We start from the raw sequence: 16,611 nt of genomic DNA, 5'->3' as shown, positions 1-16,611 counted from the left end.
ACTAGAGTTCTACAAATTACATCACTGATAACAGAGCACGTAGGGATACCAGCTAGGGTACTGTATTGTGTCTATACTGAATTCCTTATGAAGGAACAAGTAAAAAGAACAAACTATACCTAAAACAAAATCTAATCCTAAGATAAACATAATACTCCACAACAAAAATTTTAATTAAAAAATGAGGAAAAAGAATGAAGAAAGATTATCCAGGCATCAAAGACCCCTGCCCCCCAAAAGTAAAGCTTTAACAAAACCTTTAGAGAACAAAGAAAATATAATCACAAATACTGTTTGATCCAGTTAGGGGGAAAAAGTCAAGTTTTGCATCAAAATCAACAGGTTTGTGTTTCTACTTGCTAGAAGTTACTATTACTCGATAGAGGAGTGACTTGTTTAAAATGTTTGGGAGAAGGTCTAGATAAAGTGAGGCTCATCTCCTGGTTCCCTCTTTCATGAGCTGCTTCCTCTAGAGGATGCCTTCTGTTGTGCTTTCCACTACATGCTACAGGGGAATTGTCAAGAACTGCCCAGTCTATTTGGAGAAGTCAGTCTAATTCAAGGGTGGTGTCAGCAAGCCATTCTGGCTGCATAACTAAAGCCACATTCTTTAGTAGAGCTGACATGTCTCCTACATATCCACTTGGTTCTGACTGAGGGTTTGAGGGTATGTTATTTTTATTGATTCCCTTAAAACCACCCAAAATTTCAGTATCATTTAACAATGGCTGGTGTAGCAGCAGTATATACTGAATTACATAGCATTAAAATATATCTAGACCAATTTTATGGTTAGGAAGAATAAACTAAAAAGAGCAAACTCTCAGCTCAAGGAATTTTTAAACTCTAAGCTCAAAGTCTTAGAATACTTTTATGAATGTCTATTCTAACAGATACAATCTGTCATTAGTTATGAATTACAACTTCCACTGAAACACAGTTTATACTCATTATGGCTTCCTATACACAAAACCTGCTGTTTTCTAAGTCACATGTATTTGTTTCCTCTGGAGAAAATCACACGTTGCATCTGTTCTCTGTATAAAATTTCTAAAGGTCAGCCTACAAAAGCACTTTCAGCATGTCAAAAGACGGTCAAGTTATGGCTAAAACCTTTCTTTGTAGGGTTTTGAAATAAGAGCTATATGAAGATTAACTGGAATTTAAAAATGTATCTTGTTTAGTTCCTAAGCCGAAACCATTTTTAAAAAATATTTTTTTTATTTATTTGACACTCAGAGTTCACAAGTAGACAGAGAGGCAGGCAGAGAGAGAGGAGGAAGCAGGCTCCCCACTGAGCAGAGAGCACGATGCAGAGAGCACGATGCAGGGCTCCATCCTAGGACCCTGGGATCATGACCTGAGCCGAAGGCAGAGGCTTTAACCCACTGAGCCACTCAGGCGCCCCTGATACCATTTTTTAAATCCATTATGAATAGTACCCTCCACCAGAATAAATTATTATTCAGAATCATTTAAATGTCAGCCAGTTTGACACTATACAAACCTGATTACAGTTGATCACATTGCTTTAAAATGGCTTATTGGAAAAAAAGTAAAATAAAATGGCTTATTGACAGCTCCTATGATATATGATTTATATTAGTGGCATACAGTCTGATTGATTCATTCAACAACACTTTATTGAGCATGGCTAAACCAGCAATTACAAAGAAAAACCAAATACTTTTTTCTTTTTTGCCCTTGAAAGGCTCACAGACATTATTAAATCATTAACTATATTCTTGTATTATAAATGTTCTTGTATATTCAAAGCTCCCCAGCAAAGTCAGAAGCACTCACATGAGAAAACACTCACATGGGATAATGTGTGCTGGCAGAAGGGTGGCCAACTGAAACACGTGATGACAAACATTAAAATGCCAACTTTTTGCTGTCTGCCTGCAATGTATAAACTAGGCTACCTGGGCAGAAGATAATCAGGTCTTTTTACTCAAGACAAGTTCTATGCATTCCTTCCTATGTGCCCCTCAACTCGCCCCAACACATCTCCCTAGTCATGGCCAGATTCTTTTCTGAGCCTGTGTAGACTGCATGTTATAGCAGCAGTTTTGCAAACTTCATCCTGGTTAAATCAAAGCACACAGGTTTGGCTCCTTCTCAAGAGGACTTTTCTGAAATACTGTCTTTTAAAACAAGTTCAATTTGTCCTGGCCCTCAGAAGAGTAGAAAGAATATTAGGTCAGAAAACCTGAGGGATCTCAAATAGAAACCAGGTCAGCTTTTCTTTCTCCTCTAAGCTTAGGGCAATATTTCTCAAAGTGTGTTAAACTACATGTTTAAGTAAAATTAATGTCAGATACAGAAAATGGTCAGATTAATAAATATCATATGCAAAAAAAAAAATTCACTATTTTACATACAGCATTTCTAGAAAAAAGTCTTTCAAGTGTGTTGTACAATAGAAGGGGTTAAATACTATATACATGTCAACGGTCCTAGCTAGCTAAGTATTTCCATTACTCACTGCCAGATAATCAGGCATTTATTTACCAGTATTCTTTATGCCAGATTTAAATAATAAATGGGTTCTAAATAAAATATGTCCCTCTGTGGATCCAAAGATTTTAGTAAGTTCCAGGGGGAAGGGATTTTTGTCTTTTATTCATTATTAAGTTTCCAAGTACCTGGCACACAGGTACTTTAAATATATGAGTAACTGTCTGATTTTTAAAAATTAAGGCGGAACTTAAGAAATGGACACAAGGAATTATTAAATAAGAGCTACAAAAAACTTGCTGTGTGCCAGGAATTATGTTAGTCATAAAATTAGAGGTCTACCCCAAGCCTTATAACAACATGATAGGACAGACATTTAAAATCAGGTCTAAATGCTCATGGTAAGTAAAACTGAAACCTTTAATCAAGGCTTACGTAGCATTCCATTCTCAAAGTACACATATAAATTTTCTGCTACTGGATGACAGTTTCTATGTAACGCAACCATAAAACCTACAATGTAATCAAGTATATAAAATATGCACTTAATCTAGAGACAACATAAATCAAATATAAATGATAATACATTACGAAGTAATGCTGACATGTTTTCTTTGTCCTTTGTGGGTAAGACTATTGACAACCATGAAACCAAGAGTTAATTTATAGTCAAATTAACCAAGACTAATTCTTTGTTAAACTTACATCGCAATCAAGTAGTTGTGTTCATAATAACAGAATTTATTAAAGTAGCTGTTTCTATTATTTTATATTTTACACTTAACATTTATCTTCTCCAAAATATTTAAAATATTAAGCCATTTTGCTTTTTTTTTTTTTAAATATTTTATTCATTTATTTGAGAGAAAAAGAGAGAGCAAGCTGGGGGAGGAGCAGAGGGCAACAGACAAGCAGACTGAACCTGAGCCCAATGCAGGGCTCAAATCCACACCTTTGAGATTATGACTTTAGCCAAAATCAAGAGTTAGACACTTATCCAACTGAATCACCTATGTGCCCCTAAGCCATTTTACTCTCTGACAATGAAGTCTCAATAAGAAGAAAGTGGGCAAAAATAACACAAAGTATGAGTTTATGAAACATCTTTAAATTTTACTGAAAAATGTCACCCATACAAAAAGGATTTATAAATAAAAACAAATACCCCATATCTACCACGCAAACTAAGAAAAGTATCAGTAAGGTGATCATATAATTAACAACCCAAACTAAAACACTTGAGAAGAGTAATGCGATCAAAATTACAGCAAAAGCAAAACCGAACTACCTCTGGCAAGTCAGAACCTATGGTTTTACCACATTTATCAGTGGCTTTAGAAGCTTCTTGATTGCTCCTTCAAATTCACAACCTCCTTTCAATAGGTAACCATGAAACTAAATATATTCATCCATTTTAGTGTTAACGAACACTTTTTTTCTTGTTTGCTATCATGAGCATTCTTTTTTTTTTTTTTTTTTTTAAGATTTATTTATTTTAGAAAGTGCATGAGGCGGAGGGGCAGAGGGAGAATCTCAAGTAGACTACCTGCTAAGTGCAGAGTGGAGGCAGGCCTTGATCTCACCACCCTGAGATCACTACCTGAGCTGAAACCAAGGGTTGGGATGTACCACCTAGGTGTGCCTATTATGAACATTCTTTTTTTTTTTTTTTTTAAACAGTTCCCTTTTTTATTATGAACATTCTTAAACATGTCTCCTAACTAGATGTCTCCTGGCATACAAGAATTTCTTCAAGGTATTTCACTAGGAGTGAATCTTCTAAGTTAAAGGGTAAATGTGTATTCAATTTTAATAATAATAAGGCAGCTGGTGAACTAATCTTCCACCTATATTTTCTTTTCATTTAAAATTTTCCCTTTTATTTATAAAACTTTCCTTTATAATCTGTTTTGATTTTGCTTTGGTGTGTTATGTGTGGAGATAATCGCATTTCCCCCCCCTCAAACAGCTACTTTCACAACTCTGTATGTTGAAAAAAATCAATCCTTTCCCAGTTGGTTTAGCATGTTTCCCCTAAAATCAAATTCTTATCTAAATAAGAATCTGTGTCAGCTGTATCTATTGTGTTCTATTAAGTTAATACAATTGATATCCATTAGGAACACATGATAAATCAACACAGCTCAAGAGAATATATCTATTTAGTGGCCAGAAAATTTGTGCCCAGGATTTACTGCCTCAATCTCCTGGGGCCATAGCTTCTGACACTTAGCCTTTTAATTCATGCCATCATTTTCAAACTTTTTCTTTTAAAACTATTAAATGGGGATGCCTGGGTGGCTCAGTTAGTTAGGCATCTGCCTTTGGCTCACATCATGATTCCAGGGCCCTGGAATTGAGTCCCATATCGGGATCCTTGATCAGTGGGAAGCCTGCTTCTCCCTCTGCCTACTGTCTCCCTGCTTGTGTGCATGCTCTCTCTCTGACAAATAAATAAATGAATCTTAAAAAAAAAAAAAAAAGGCAACCAAACCATTAAATGCTTGAGGAACTTGGGAAGTACTTTTTACCCTGGGGTTCCATGAGAGACAGAAAACCACTCTTTCTCCAGACAAAACACAGCATATAGGTATATTCCTCACTATTTGAACTCTTGAAGTATTTGCTATAATGATTTGCAAAAAGTGTGTTAACCTAAAATTTGTTGTCCAAGTTGAAATCTAATGAATGCATGCTTGCACCAGTGAAAATGTTGTGTAGAGGTCCACGGGACCAAGAGTGATACAACTGTATGCAAGCTGTTCTTTTGACAGGATACTGTCTCCTGTTCAAGTTATTTTTAAAGGTACTGTTCATTATCAAGATTTCTTCCAGGGTGCCTGGGTGGCTCAGTGTGTTAAACCACTGCCTTCGGCTCAGGTCATGATCTCAGGGTCCTGGGATCAAGTCCCGCATCGGGCTCTCTGCTCAGCAGGGAGCCTGCTTCCCTTCCTCTCTCTCTCTGCCTGCTTCTCTGCCTACTTGTGATCTCTCTCTGTCAAATAAATAAATAAAATCTTAAAAAAAAAAAAAAAAAAAAGATTTCTTCCAATCTTTTTCTTGAGAGTTTATCTCTTCAGGGCTCCCAGAGTTTGCTTCTGTCATACACCTGTAAGCACAGTCAACCTTGGCTCAGTTTAGAAAGTATCTTTAAAATATTATTTTATTATTTATGTTCTAGTACAAGCTCCCTGCATTAGAGGGGAGCACAGTTCAAATGTGATAATGAATTATATTTCTAAGTACTTCACACAACTAATAAATTCATAAAATGTCAAATAATCAGGTAATATTTTTACTATGTTATTTCCACTGAAATCCCTGGTGGACAGTTAAAGTTTAGTTATACCTGGGAAAACTGGTTGGGATTTGCAAAGGCTGGTAACATACTATTAATTTTCTCATTTGGAATGAGAGATATAGGCTAGATGCAATCTGAAAAGTTACTACTCAACAAGCTTTTAATAATAGATTTGATTCAGATGATGAATACTGAAACTTCATCTGAGAAACTGAACTCACATTCTACCCTTATTTCTGATTATACTCAGATAATATTGAAAGCTCTGGGTTTTCCCAACTCTTACTTATACATAATCTCTAGCTTACTAATGATAACATCCAATGTTTACAGCCTTTGTTATTCTTGAAAAGCATAAGACTATTTATTCCTAGTTCTAACAACCCTACATAGGAAATGCTCTATAAACAGAAGATATTGTTAACATAATCAAATGTATAAGAAAAATATTTTAAATCTTTATATTAGCAATACTTACGTCATACCAACATGAACACATGACATTGTGCACACATTAAGGTGTCTTCTGAAAGGGTCATTTGAGTTTATACAACCAAAACCAAACAAAACCCCTGATCATTTCATCTGCTACACTAAAATAACAATTTTCCAAATTAGAGGGATAATCAATTTTGAACACAACCAGACCCTGTACTCTACCAACTTATCCCTTTCTTCATATTCAAATGAGTATGCGATGAGACACAATATAAAAATGAGTAAGATAATATTCCTGCTATTTGCATCTAACATTGAGCCTGGCACATGGTATGCACTCTATGTACATTTGTCTACTAAACAATGAATCACACCTGACATGTTAAGATTTTTCTTTTGAGTAACAGCTAATTCTTATTTTATCCACAGAAAAAAATATTAACTCAAGAAAAACCAAACAAAATCTTACCCACAGTCTGGAGCTGGACACCACCTACAATCAGGATCTGCAACAAGCCACCGTCTAAGCATAAATTCTTCATATTTTTCCATCAAGACATCATCACTTAATATCAAGCGAATATCATGGGGATTAAACCGTTCAGTACATTCTGGGCAACTGATATTAACTCTACTTTCAGAAATTTCTATCCTTAGATATTGTCGTAAGCAATCCACACAAGATCTATGATGACAAGTCATGATCTCAGGAAATCTGTCCTTAGAATGCCGCAGAAGGCACAAAGGGCACTCTATAAAGTCTCCAATTTGTTTGCTGATAGAAGTTAATCCATTGTTGGAGGAGGTATTTGTAGAGAAAATGGAGTTCTTATCAGTACACATTTCAGAATGTATACTTTCAATGCTTGCAATTCCATCCACCCCGCCATTTAGCTCCCTGGATTTACGTTTGTTATCCTTTTTTCTCCGAAACAGAGAGCCTATTGAAATTCTTCTTTTTTTGGGTGCCTTTTTCACTGAAGGCAAGCTCACAGATGAAGCAGAAGACTGAAGATCACGATCTGAACCCATTTGCCGATGTAAACTCATGTCTAAAATGTTCATTAAAATTGACTCAGGGTCTGTGTTTACACACAGCCCTTCATTATATTTAGAAATGAAACCTATTTCTTGTTCTTGCATTCAGATTAAGTCATGATGTAAGAGAATCCTACTTGGTTCCTTCAGCGAATTCTTGAAAAAGCTTGACTTACAGAAGACTGTTATCATAGATGGTCTGAAAAACAAAACATAACACCAAGAAAATTTTATTTATATTCTTAGTGTGCATGATTTTTAAATAAACTTACAACCTTACTACGAAACTTCAAACCAGTATGTTCTTTAGTCATTAGGGTTTTTTCAATAACACCAATTTAATTTACTGAGTAGTCTACATGAGAATGTAAGTATATATAGTTAGCACTAAAACAAGTATATTCTTTAATCTTAATAAAAAAAAAACTAGATTTGAGCTGACCTTACCATTATTAAACTCTCATAAAAATCTTTGACCATTTTCACTGAGACTTCAATGATTCCCCACTGCTTTTCAGAATTTAACTGACTGTAAAATATACATGTAGATACAAAGGATTACTAAGTATAGCTTATACAATCTTGAAGAAAAGTGAAGTGTGTGTGTGCTCCTATCCTGCCAAATGCAGAAAATTAGAAATTTAGAAAGTTGCAGGAATTAAGACAACATTGTGGTACATCACAACGCTAGATACAAAGACCAATGGAGCATAACACAGTCCAGAAAAGGTCGCAAGTATATGTGGATACTAGAGTTACGCCAAAGGCAACAATAGCCTTTTCAAAAATAAAACAAACATACTATTGTTTTACTGGTTACCATCTGAGAAGAGGAACTTAACCTATAGCTCACCACCAGATGCATAAAAATCAATTCCATTTGGTTCGCAGATCTAAGTATGAAAAGTAAAATGATAAAGCTTCTAGAAGTCAACGAGAATATTTCTGTGAAAAGACTTCTTAAACATACAAAAGTACTAACCATAAAAGAAAAGACTGACAAATTGGAATATAATAAACTCAAGAGATGGTATTCAAGAGAGTGGGACAAGACAGTTGCCACATATAACTAATAAAGGATCAAGTACCCAGAGTGTGGATAACACTTACATATTAAGACAAAACAGACAAAAAGAAAATGGGCAAGGGATTTAACAGGCATTTAACAAAAGGATATGAAAAAGTGCTCACCAACATCTGTCAACAGGGAGATACAAATTAAAGCCACAATGAGATACACATCTAGTAGAATGGCTTAAACTCAGACTGACATTTCCAAGTATTACCGAAGATGTGGATTGCTGGTGGGAGTGTAAAATGGCGTAACTACTTTGGATAACTGTTTAATGGTATCTACCAAACTTGAACATATAGACACTTTATTACCCAATTACACTACCAGAAATAACTGCAAATGGGAAATGAATGCCTACATGCATCAAGAGATACATAACAATATTAATAGCAGCATTATTTATAACAAGCCAAAATACTAGATGCAACCCACACTTCTTCCAACGAATTATATTCACTTTCTAGCATATTAGAAATGAATGAAAATGAACAAAATACTGCTTTACACAAAATAAGAATGAATCTCACACAAAAGATGGCATACTGTATGTATAATTCTATTTAAAGAAAGTTTAAAACCAGGTAGAACTAATCTATGATGACTGAAATCAGGAGTATAGATACCTTTTGTGCGGAGGCACAAAGGGAACTTTGACATATGTAGTAGTTTAACATATATAGTAGTAACTAACTACTACAATGACCTACAAACTCATGTTTATACACTTTACTGAATGATTGTTCTATCACAGAGTTTAAAAAAAAAAAAAAAAAAAAAAAACTTCCTGAGCTGGTATCTACACGTATCCTTGAGAAAGTCATATTGATTTCCCAACACAAAATCTAGAAAAACATTTCACTCAGGCAAACATTATTCTTGTCCATCAGTTTATATTTTCTCATAATTTGCAGCATTCTCTGCTAATTCTGTGGAAAATATAGGGTGTAATGGTAGGTTTTACTAAAATTTTCAGCATTATTTTCTTCCATGTTTTTATTTTAATTTGCATTTCAAAATGTCTTCTGTACTCCACAGTGAAATATATTTATCATAGAAGAGAACTACAGAGGAATCGACTTTGGGGAACTTATCATCAGAATCTGTCACTTAAAATAGTAAACCAATGGTACTTATCAGTATCACCTGGGAAATTTTTCAAAATACACATTTTAAGGGGCACCTGGGTGGCTCAGTGGGTTAAGCCGCTGCTTTCGGCTCAGGGCTCAGGTCATGATCTCAGGGTCCTGGGATCGAGTCCCAAATCAGGCTCTCTGCTCAGCGGGGAGCCTGCTTCCCTCTCTCTCTGCCTGCCTCTCTGCCTACCTGTGATCTCTATCAAATAAATAAATAAAATCTTTAAAAATATATATACATTTTAAGACACTTGATAGACATGGAATTTTTTTTCTCCAAAAGAGAATCTTGTAGGGTTTTTTTGTTTGCTTGTTTTTTGTTTTTAAGATTTATTAGTTTGAGCTGGGGCAAGGCAGGGGGAGAAACGTACAGAGGTGGCGGGTAACAGGGAGAGACAGAGCCAGACATGGGGCTTGATCCCACAACCCTCAGATCATGACATGAGCCAATAAAAGAGTTGGATGCTCAACCAACTGAGCCATTCAGGTGCTTTTAGAAGTACTCTTAATATTTAAACTAGGATAGTGAGCAGATTAGAACATGTGTTCATCCTATTTAGGAAATCCTAAAACATTACGCAAATACACAAATATGGCTCAAAGGAAAAATAAACAAATCTGAATACTAAAACTTGAATATTTCTACATGGTAAAAAATATTATAATGCAGAAAGACAGTGATAAATTAGAAAAATGTGTATAACAATGAAAAAATTTCCCTACCATACAAACAGCTTTTACACATTAATGAGAAAAAGATGTACAACCTGATAACAAAGATACAAGGAGGATGTCTGAAGAATTATAAAAATTAGAAAGATTGAACACAGTTTTTAATAATAACCAAAACTAAAGAAGCAAAAATTCAAACATTAGATATCCTCTTTGTGCACATTAGATTGACAAAGGTTGTAAAAAGTTGGTAAGCATGTACTGTTAACGTCTCATATACTGGGGCACCTGGGTGGCTTAGTTGTTAAGTCAGCCTTTGGCTCAGGTCATAATCCCAGGGTCCTTGGATCAAACCCCACATGGGGCTCCCTGCTCAGTGGGAAGCCTGCTTCTCCCTCTCCCATTGCCCCTGCTTGTGTTCTCTTTCTCACTGTCTGTGAAATACATAATAAAATCTTAAAAACAAAACAAAACAAAACAAAACAAACAAACTCATATACTGTTGGGAGGAGTGCAAATCAGCACAATTTGGGGAAACCAATTTAGCCTTATCTATTAAACGTCAAAATGGAAGTATTCTTTGACCAGCAATCCCACCTGTAAAACTTATCCTTCAGAAAATGTAAGGACACAGGTGTGCAAAGATAATGTGCAAGGAAATTCACTGTAGCCTAGTTGATAGAAACAAACAAAACAGGACAAAAAAAACAAAAACAAAAACAAAAAAACCCACACAAAACCTGAAAATAAAACTTATGTATCTAACAGGGGACTGATAAAAATAAATGAACCAGCCACGATTTATGTGCAATGATATGGAAAGCACTCTCTACATAATGCTAAGTAAATAACTTCAAAATAGTGTATATAATATGAGCAATGCATTTATGGAAAAAATATATCCACACAGACTTACATATACTTACACAATTTTTGGGAAAAATTAAGAAACCACTGACAATAGTTACTAAGGGAAGTACAATCTAGTATTTTTTTTAAATTAATATAGAAGTATTATTTGTTTCAGGGCTACAGGTCTGTGAATCACCAGTCTTACACAATTCTCAGCACTCAACAAAGCACATACCCTCTCCAATGTCCATCACCCAGCCACCCTATACCTCCCTCCTCCTCCTCTCCAGCAACCCTCAGTTTGTTTCCTGAGGTTAAGAGTCTCTCATGGTTCGTTCCCCTCCCCGGTCCCATTTTGTTTCATTTTGCCCTCCCTTCCCCTCAGACCTCCTTCCATGCCTCTCAAATTCCTTGTATCAGAAAGATCATATGATAATTGCCTTTCTCTGATTGACTTATTTCGCTTAGCATAATACCCTCTAGTTCCATCCATGTTGTTGCAAATGGCAAGATTTTATTTTTGATGGGTGCATAGTATTCCATTGTGTATATACACACACCACATCTTCTTTATCCATTCAGCTTTTGATGGACATGTATGCTCTTTCCACAGTCCAGCTATTGCAGACATTGCTGCTATAACACTCAGATGCACATGCCCCTTCAGACACTACATTTGTATCTTTAGGGTAAATACCCAGCAGTGCAATTGATGGGTCATAGGGTAGCTCTATTTTCAACTTTTTAAGGAACCCCCAAACCATTTTCCAGAGTGGCTGCATCAGCTTGCATTCGCAAAAACAATGTAGGAGGGTTCCCCTTTCTCTGCATCCTCGCCCACACCTGTTGTTTCCTGACTGGTTAATTTTAGCCATTCTGGCTGATGTGACGAGGCATCTCACTGTGGTTTAGTGCAATCTAATACTGACTTTCTGCCTCCTGCAGAGTTTAAAACTCTTATCAGAGTTTAAATTAAAAAAAAAAAAGAAGAAAAAAGAACAAAAAAACCTAATTGAACCCCACAAGCAGTAACAATTATTTTTCTCTAAAGCTAACCAATAATAATAAGGATGGGGTCCAGAGTTTGTGTGTTTTATATTTAGGTCAATAATTTAGTGGCACATTCTGATTAAGAACCACTAAACTAAGGAGACTTAAAACACTCACTTAAAAAACAAAACTCCATGGGCTTTGCCTCTGAAACAAAGTTCCTTGTTTTTCATTACGTCAGGTACAAAAAATAAAAGTTCTATTAAAAACAACTCAAAACAAAACAAAACAAAACAAAACAAAACAAAACCAAAACGAAAACTCAGGGGGCACCTGCATGGCTCAGTCAGTTAAGGGTGTGCCTTCAGTTCAGGCTGTGATCCCAAGGTACTGGAATCCAGCCCCTTGGATCCAGCCCCAGCTTCTCCCTCTCCTCTGCAGCTCCCCCTGCTTGCACGCTTGCTCTGTCAAATAAATACATAAATAAGTAATCAAACAACAACAACAACAACAACAAACAACTCAGTTTATTAGTCATCATCAGTCAAAAGGATTATGGTGAAGTACCCCTTAACCTATGGCATAGAGATGATGAGACTTACTTAAAGATCCACATACTTTAATGACTATTTTTCTGCAGAAATAATCCATAGAAGTGTCTATAAGCATGTAACTGAAGAGTACTGGGAATGCCTCAATCAAGGGAACTTTGGCTAACTTGGGATTTTTAAGACTACACCCTAAACCACTAAGGAAAATAAAAAGGCACTACAGAACTTCTGCCAATTTTTAAAGATAACAAAATGTGTGACATAAAAAAAAAACTTCAGTGATTCAGGAACTTATTTTTAGAAAAAGCTGACTTCATTCTCCAGTGAAAAATAAAAACCTATTATTTGCATCATTTAATATAATACTATTCTTTTTGAACTCAATTTTTTTTGAAGTAACTACCAACTATATGATTCTGCATTATGTTCTGCCTCTCAAATGTACACACCATTAAGACAAAAATATTACTTGAGTTCTAAAACAAATGGCTGGTTTTCAGGTTGGAAAAAGAATGGAAATTATGTTGTGTATAATAATACCATTATAGAGTTTAAAAGTCCTTTTTATCTGTGTCTTAATCCAAGCCTCACTGCTTGAAAGAAAAGTTTTATTAGACTTATTTGACAGGAAAACTGAAGTTCAGAGAGTAAATACTGCAAGTAAAGGATAGGGTTAAGGGAAATTCAAGTGTTCTGATACCTCGGCCTCAGTACCATTATCTGCTTTCAGCTGTCTTCATGAAAACTTCTCTAGTCACTGTCAAGATATCAAGAATTACCTCAGAAAATAAAAGACAATTACATCTTATACATCATCTGGGGCTCATCTTAACTATCCTTAAACTCCATGTCTCACTCAAACCATTCCTCCTGTCTGAAATGTCACTTTCTTTCTCTCCTCCTAACCAAACGGTACTCAACTTTTTTTAAAAAAGATTTTATTTGATAGAGAGTATCACAAGTAGGCAGAGAGGCAGGCAGAGAGAGTGGGGGAAGCAGGCTCCCTGCTGAGCAGAGAGCTTGCTGTGGGGCTCAATCCAGGACCCTGAGATCATGACCTCAGCTGAAGGCAGAGGCTTAACCCACTGAGCCACCCAGGCACCCCTGTACTCAACTTTTAAAATTCCGATGACTTCATTTTGTCCACTTTTTTCCTGATTATCTTTAAATTTTTAATAAGGTTAAGGTAGAACTTGAATATTTGTGATTTCTTTAATACAACAGAGCCAAGATGGTGTCATAAACAGAAACATGAACAAATGCCAAATGAGTATTTCTTAAAGTGACACAATGTCACTGAAGTGATGCTACTATTCCATAACCAGAAGAAAATATCAGTCTGTTAGTTCACTGTCATACTTCCTAAGCACATATGTGTTCTTTCTTTTTTTTTTTTTTTTTTTAAGATTTTATTTATTTATTTATTTGAGAGAGATCACAAGTAGGCAGAGAGAGAGGAAGGGAAGGAGGCTCCCTACTGAGCAGAGAGCCCCATGCGGGGTCGGGCTGAGCCCGAAGGCAGAGGCTTTAACCCACTGAGCCCACCCAGGCACCCCTGTTCTATTTTTTTTAAATAGTCCATTTAGTTCATACTAGGTCTACAAAGAGAAATAACAGGTCTATTGTATTAAATACAGAATAGTTTATATATAAAAACAAACATTTGCATGGTGTAATAGAATAGTTCACACAACTTCAGAGCAGGAGCAGATGATGAAAGGCAGTAAATGTATTAATAACATAATCTGAAATACCCCCAACTGCTAAAAATCCCCAATCTTGGAAGCTCTTTAAATTGATGTACTAGCACAAGGATTTGTCAGGCTGTAATGCACTGATAACATAAAATAGTGAGGGGGAAAAGATAACTCAAGTTGGGCTCCATATGGTTATTGACTTAGCGGAATACCCAAAATAAAAGCACAGATCTTTAATTAAAGACACTAGAAGAGTTTAGTTACTGAAACAGAAAAGAATAATAAAACACAAATAGATCCTAAAGTATGCATTTTCAACTAAGTATCTACAATCATAATTATTGTTACACCAATGTCACAAGGAATTCTAGTCACCTGTTAATTAAACTATGAGAAAGGTCTCTTCTTTCCCTTGTTCTCACTATAGGATAACTCCAACAAGTAACCAGGACTACCAATTGCTGCTATACACTCATGCTCCTAAAGAAAATGGCAGGAGAGGGACATGACATCTCAGTGCCTCAGTCGGTTAAGCATCTGCTTCCAGCTCAGGTCATGATCCCAGGGTCCTGGGATTGAATCCCGCATTGGGCTCCTTGCTCAGCAAAGAGCCCGCTTCTCCCTCTGCCTGCTGCTCTCCCTGCTTGTACTTGTGCTTGCTCTTTCTCTCTCACAAATAAATAAAATGTTTAAAATGAATAGTTGGGGAATTCGTTTTATTGCAGAGGGGCCCCACTTTTGACCTTTTTTTTTTTTTTTTTAAATGGACTTCAATTGAAAAACAGAACCTAAGACTGGTATGGAGAAAGACAGAGACCCATACCTCCTCATCTAACCTTCTCTAGTTCAGGGTTCATACCCCTTTAAAGTCAAGGTCTCTTGATTCTTACCTTTTTCTACTTTTTGTGGGGGGCTGGGGAGGAGCAGAGGGAGAGGAGAGAAAGAATCTTAAAGCAGCCTTCAAAAGCCCAATGCGGAACCCAACATGCAGACTCAGTCTCAAAACCTTGAGATCATGACCTGAGCCAAAATCATCAGATGCTTAACTGACTAAGCCCCCCACAGGTGCCCCTACTTTTTTCTACCTCTTGAGAATACGTGAGGGATTATGAAATAGGAATATTCAAAAACAAAGATATTTCTACCAGCATGTGTCAAAACTCCGTAGAATTAAGATTTAGTAAAAGTGCTGGTAACTTTGTACTGACTCATAAAATACATCTAATTTGAAACCACACTATTTTTTATATTTGTAAACATTACAGAAATCGAGCATTCCACCTGAAGCATCTAACCAACAATTAAAATATCGTTTTTTTAAAGGTTTTTATTTGAGAGATTTTTATTTATTTGAGAGAGAGAGAGAGAGAGAGATCACAAGTAGGCAGAGCAGCAGGCAGAGAGAGAGGGGGAAGCAAGCTCCCTGTTGAGCAGAGAGCCTGATGCCAAGCTGGATCCCAGGGCCCTGAGATCACGACCTGAGCCAAAGGCAGAGGCTTAACCCACTGAGCCACCCACGTGCCCCTAAAATATTCTTTTAAATGAAAATACATACCAGATTTTAAACACTCAATTTATAAACACAGGATAGACAAGAACAGGAAAAAGGTTCAAATCCATACAAATAGTAGCCCATTGTTTAAGAAAAGCTGTATGTATCAGTCAGGTCCTGGCAAAACACAAAGCATTCTTCAAAAAGATAACTGAAGGGCACATTGAAGAAAGTGTGGGCAGGGTTAAAGGAACCAAACAGGAATGGCAAAGCACTCAGGAACCCACTGCCACCCTTTGGAATGAAGAGGCAAGAGGAACAATTACTGAAGAGGAGCTGTGCCAGAGTAATTGGAAGAATAATACCCAGCTTCTCTCTGTGGCTCTCCAATATCCTGCCCATGCCTCACACTGGCTAAGTCCAACAAATGAGCCCAAATGAGGCAGTTCTTAGAAGTCAACTCCCTCTCGGACACAGAGCACGGCACAAATGGGTTAAGAGTGGATCTGGAGGGGCAAATTTAAAAAAAAAAAAAAAATCCAGTACTGGATATATAAAAGAGAATTTGGGAGTCAAGACCTGGTTTAGCTACTTTTAGTTATATAATCCATATATAAAGTATAATACCGTGTCTGTGATCTCCACTACAAAATATGAATGATGCCACTCACTTCAAACAGATGTAAGGCAAATAAAATGAGGTTGACCAGTGCTGAAAGTATCTAACAGAATCTGGCATTATACTAAATGTTAGCTGAAATGAAATGAACACAAGCTTTGTATCCCTAGTGCCTAACACAATGTGTAACTTACAGCAGATGCCTAATAAACTTTGGCTAAATAAATTATGATGCAAAATATGCATAAGTGGAAATGAGGAACTGAGGATTCTATCCATATCTTTACTTCTAG

At 36.3% G+C, this 16,611-nt stretch overlaps 1 protein-coding gene across 3 annotated transcripts in view; it reads right to left on the bottom strand.

The window, feature by feature from the left end:
* Positions 1-16,611, bottom strand: part of RNF19A (ring finger protein 19A, RBR E3 ubiquitin protein ligase) — a 58,129-nt gene that overhangs the window by 24,349 nt on the left and 17,169 nt on the right. For 2 of the 3 annotated variants that reach the window (XM_082722739.1, XM_082722737.1), the window contains exon 2: positions 6,669-7,436. In XM_082722739.1, coding sequence (XP_082578865.1) covers positions 6,669-7,342 — 674 coding nt within the window. In that variant the 5' untranslated portion in view covers positions 7,343-7,436. Of the gene's footprint in view, positions 1-6,668; positions 7,437-12,292; positions 12,424-16,611 lie in introns of all 3 variants that reach the window. The other variant, XM_082722738.1, reaches the window with a different exon arrangement.

The sequence above is a fragment of the Mustela nivalis genome (genome assembly GCF_964662115.1).
Source record: "Mustela nivalis genome assembly, chromosome: 2".
Lineage (NCBI taxonomy): Eukaryota > Metazoa > Chordata > Mammalia > Carnivora > Mustelidae > Mustela > Mustela nivalis.
This window is presented reverse-complemented; position numbering and strand designations above follow the sequence as displayed.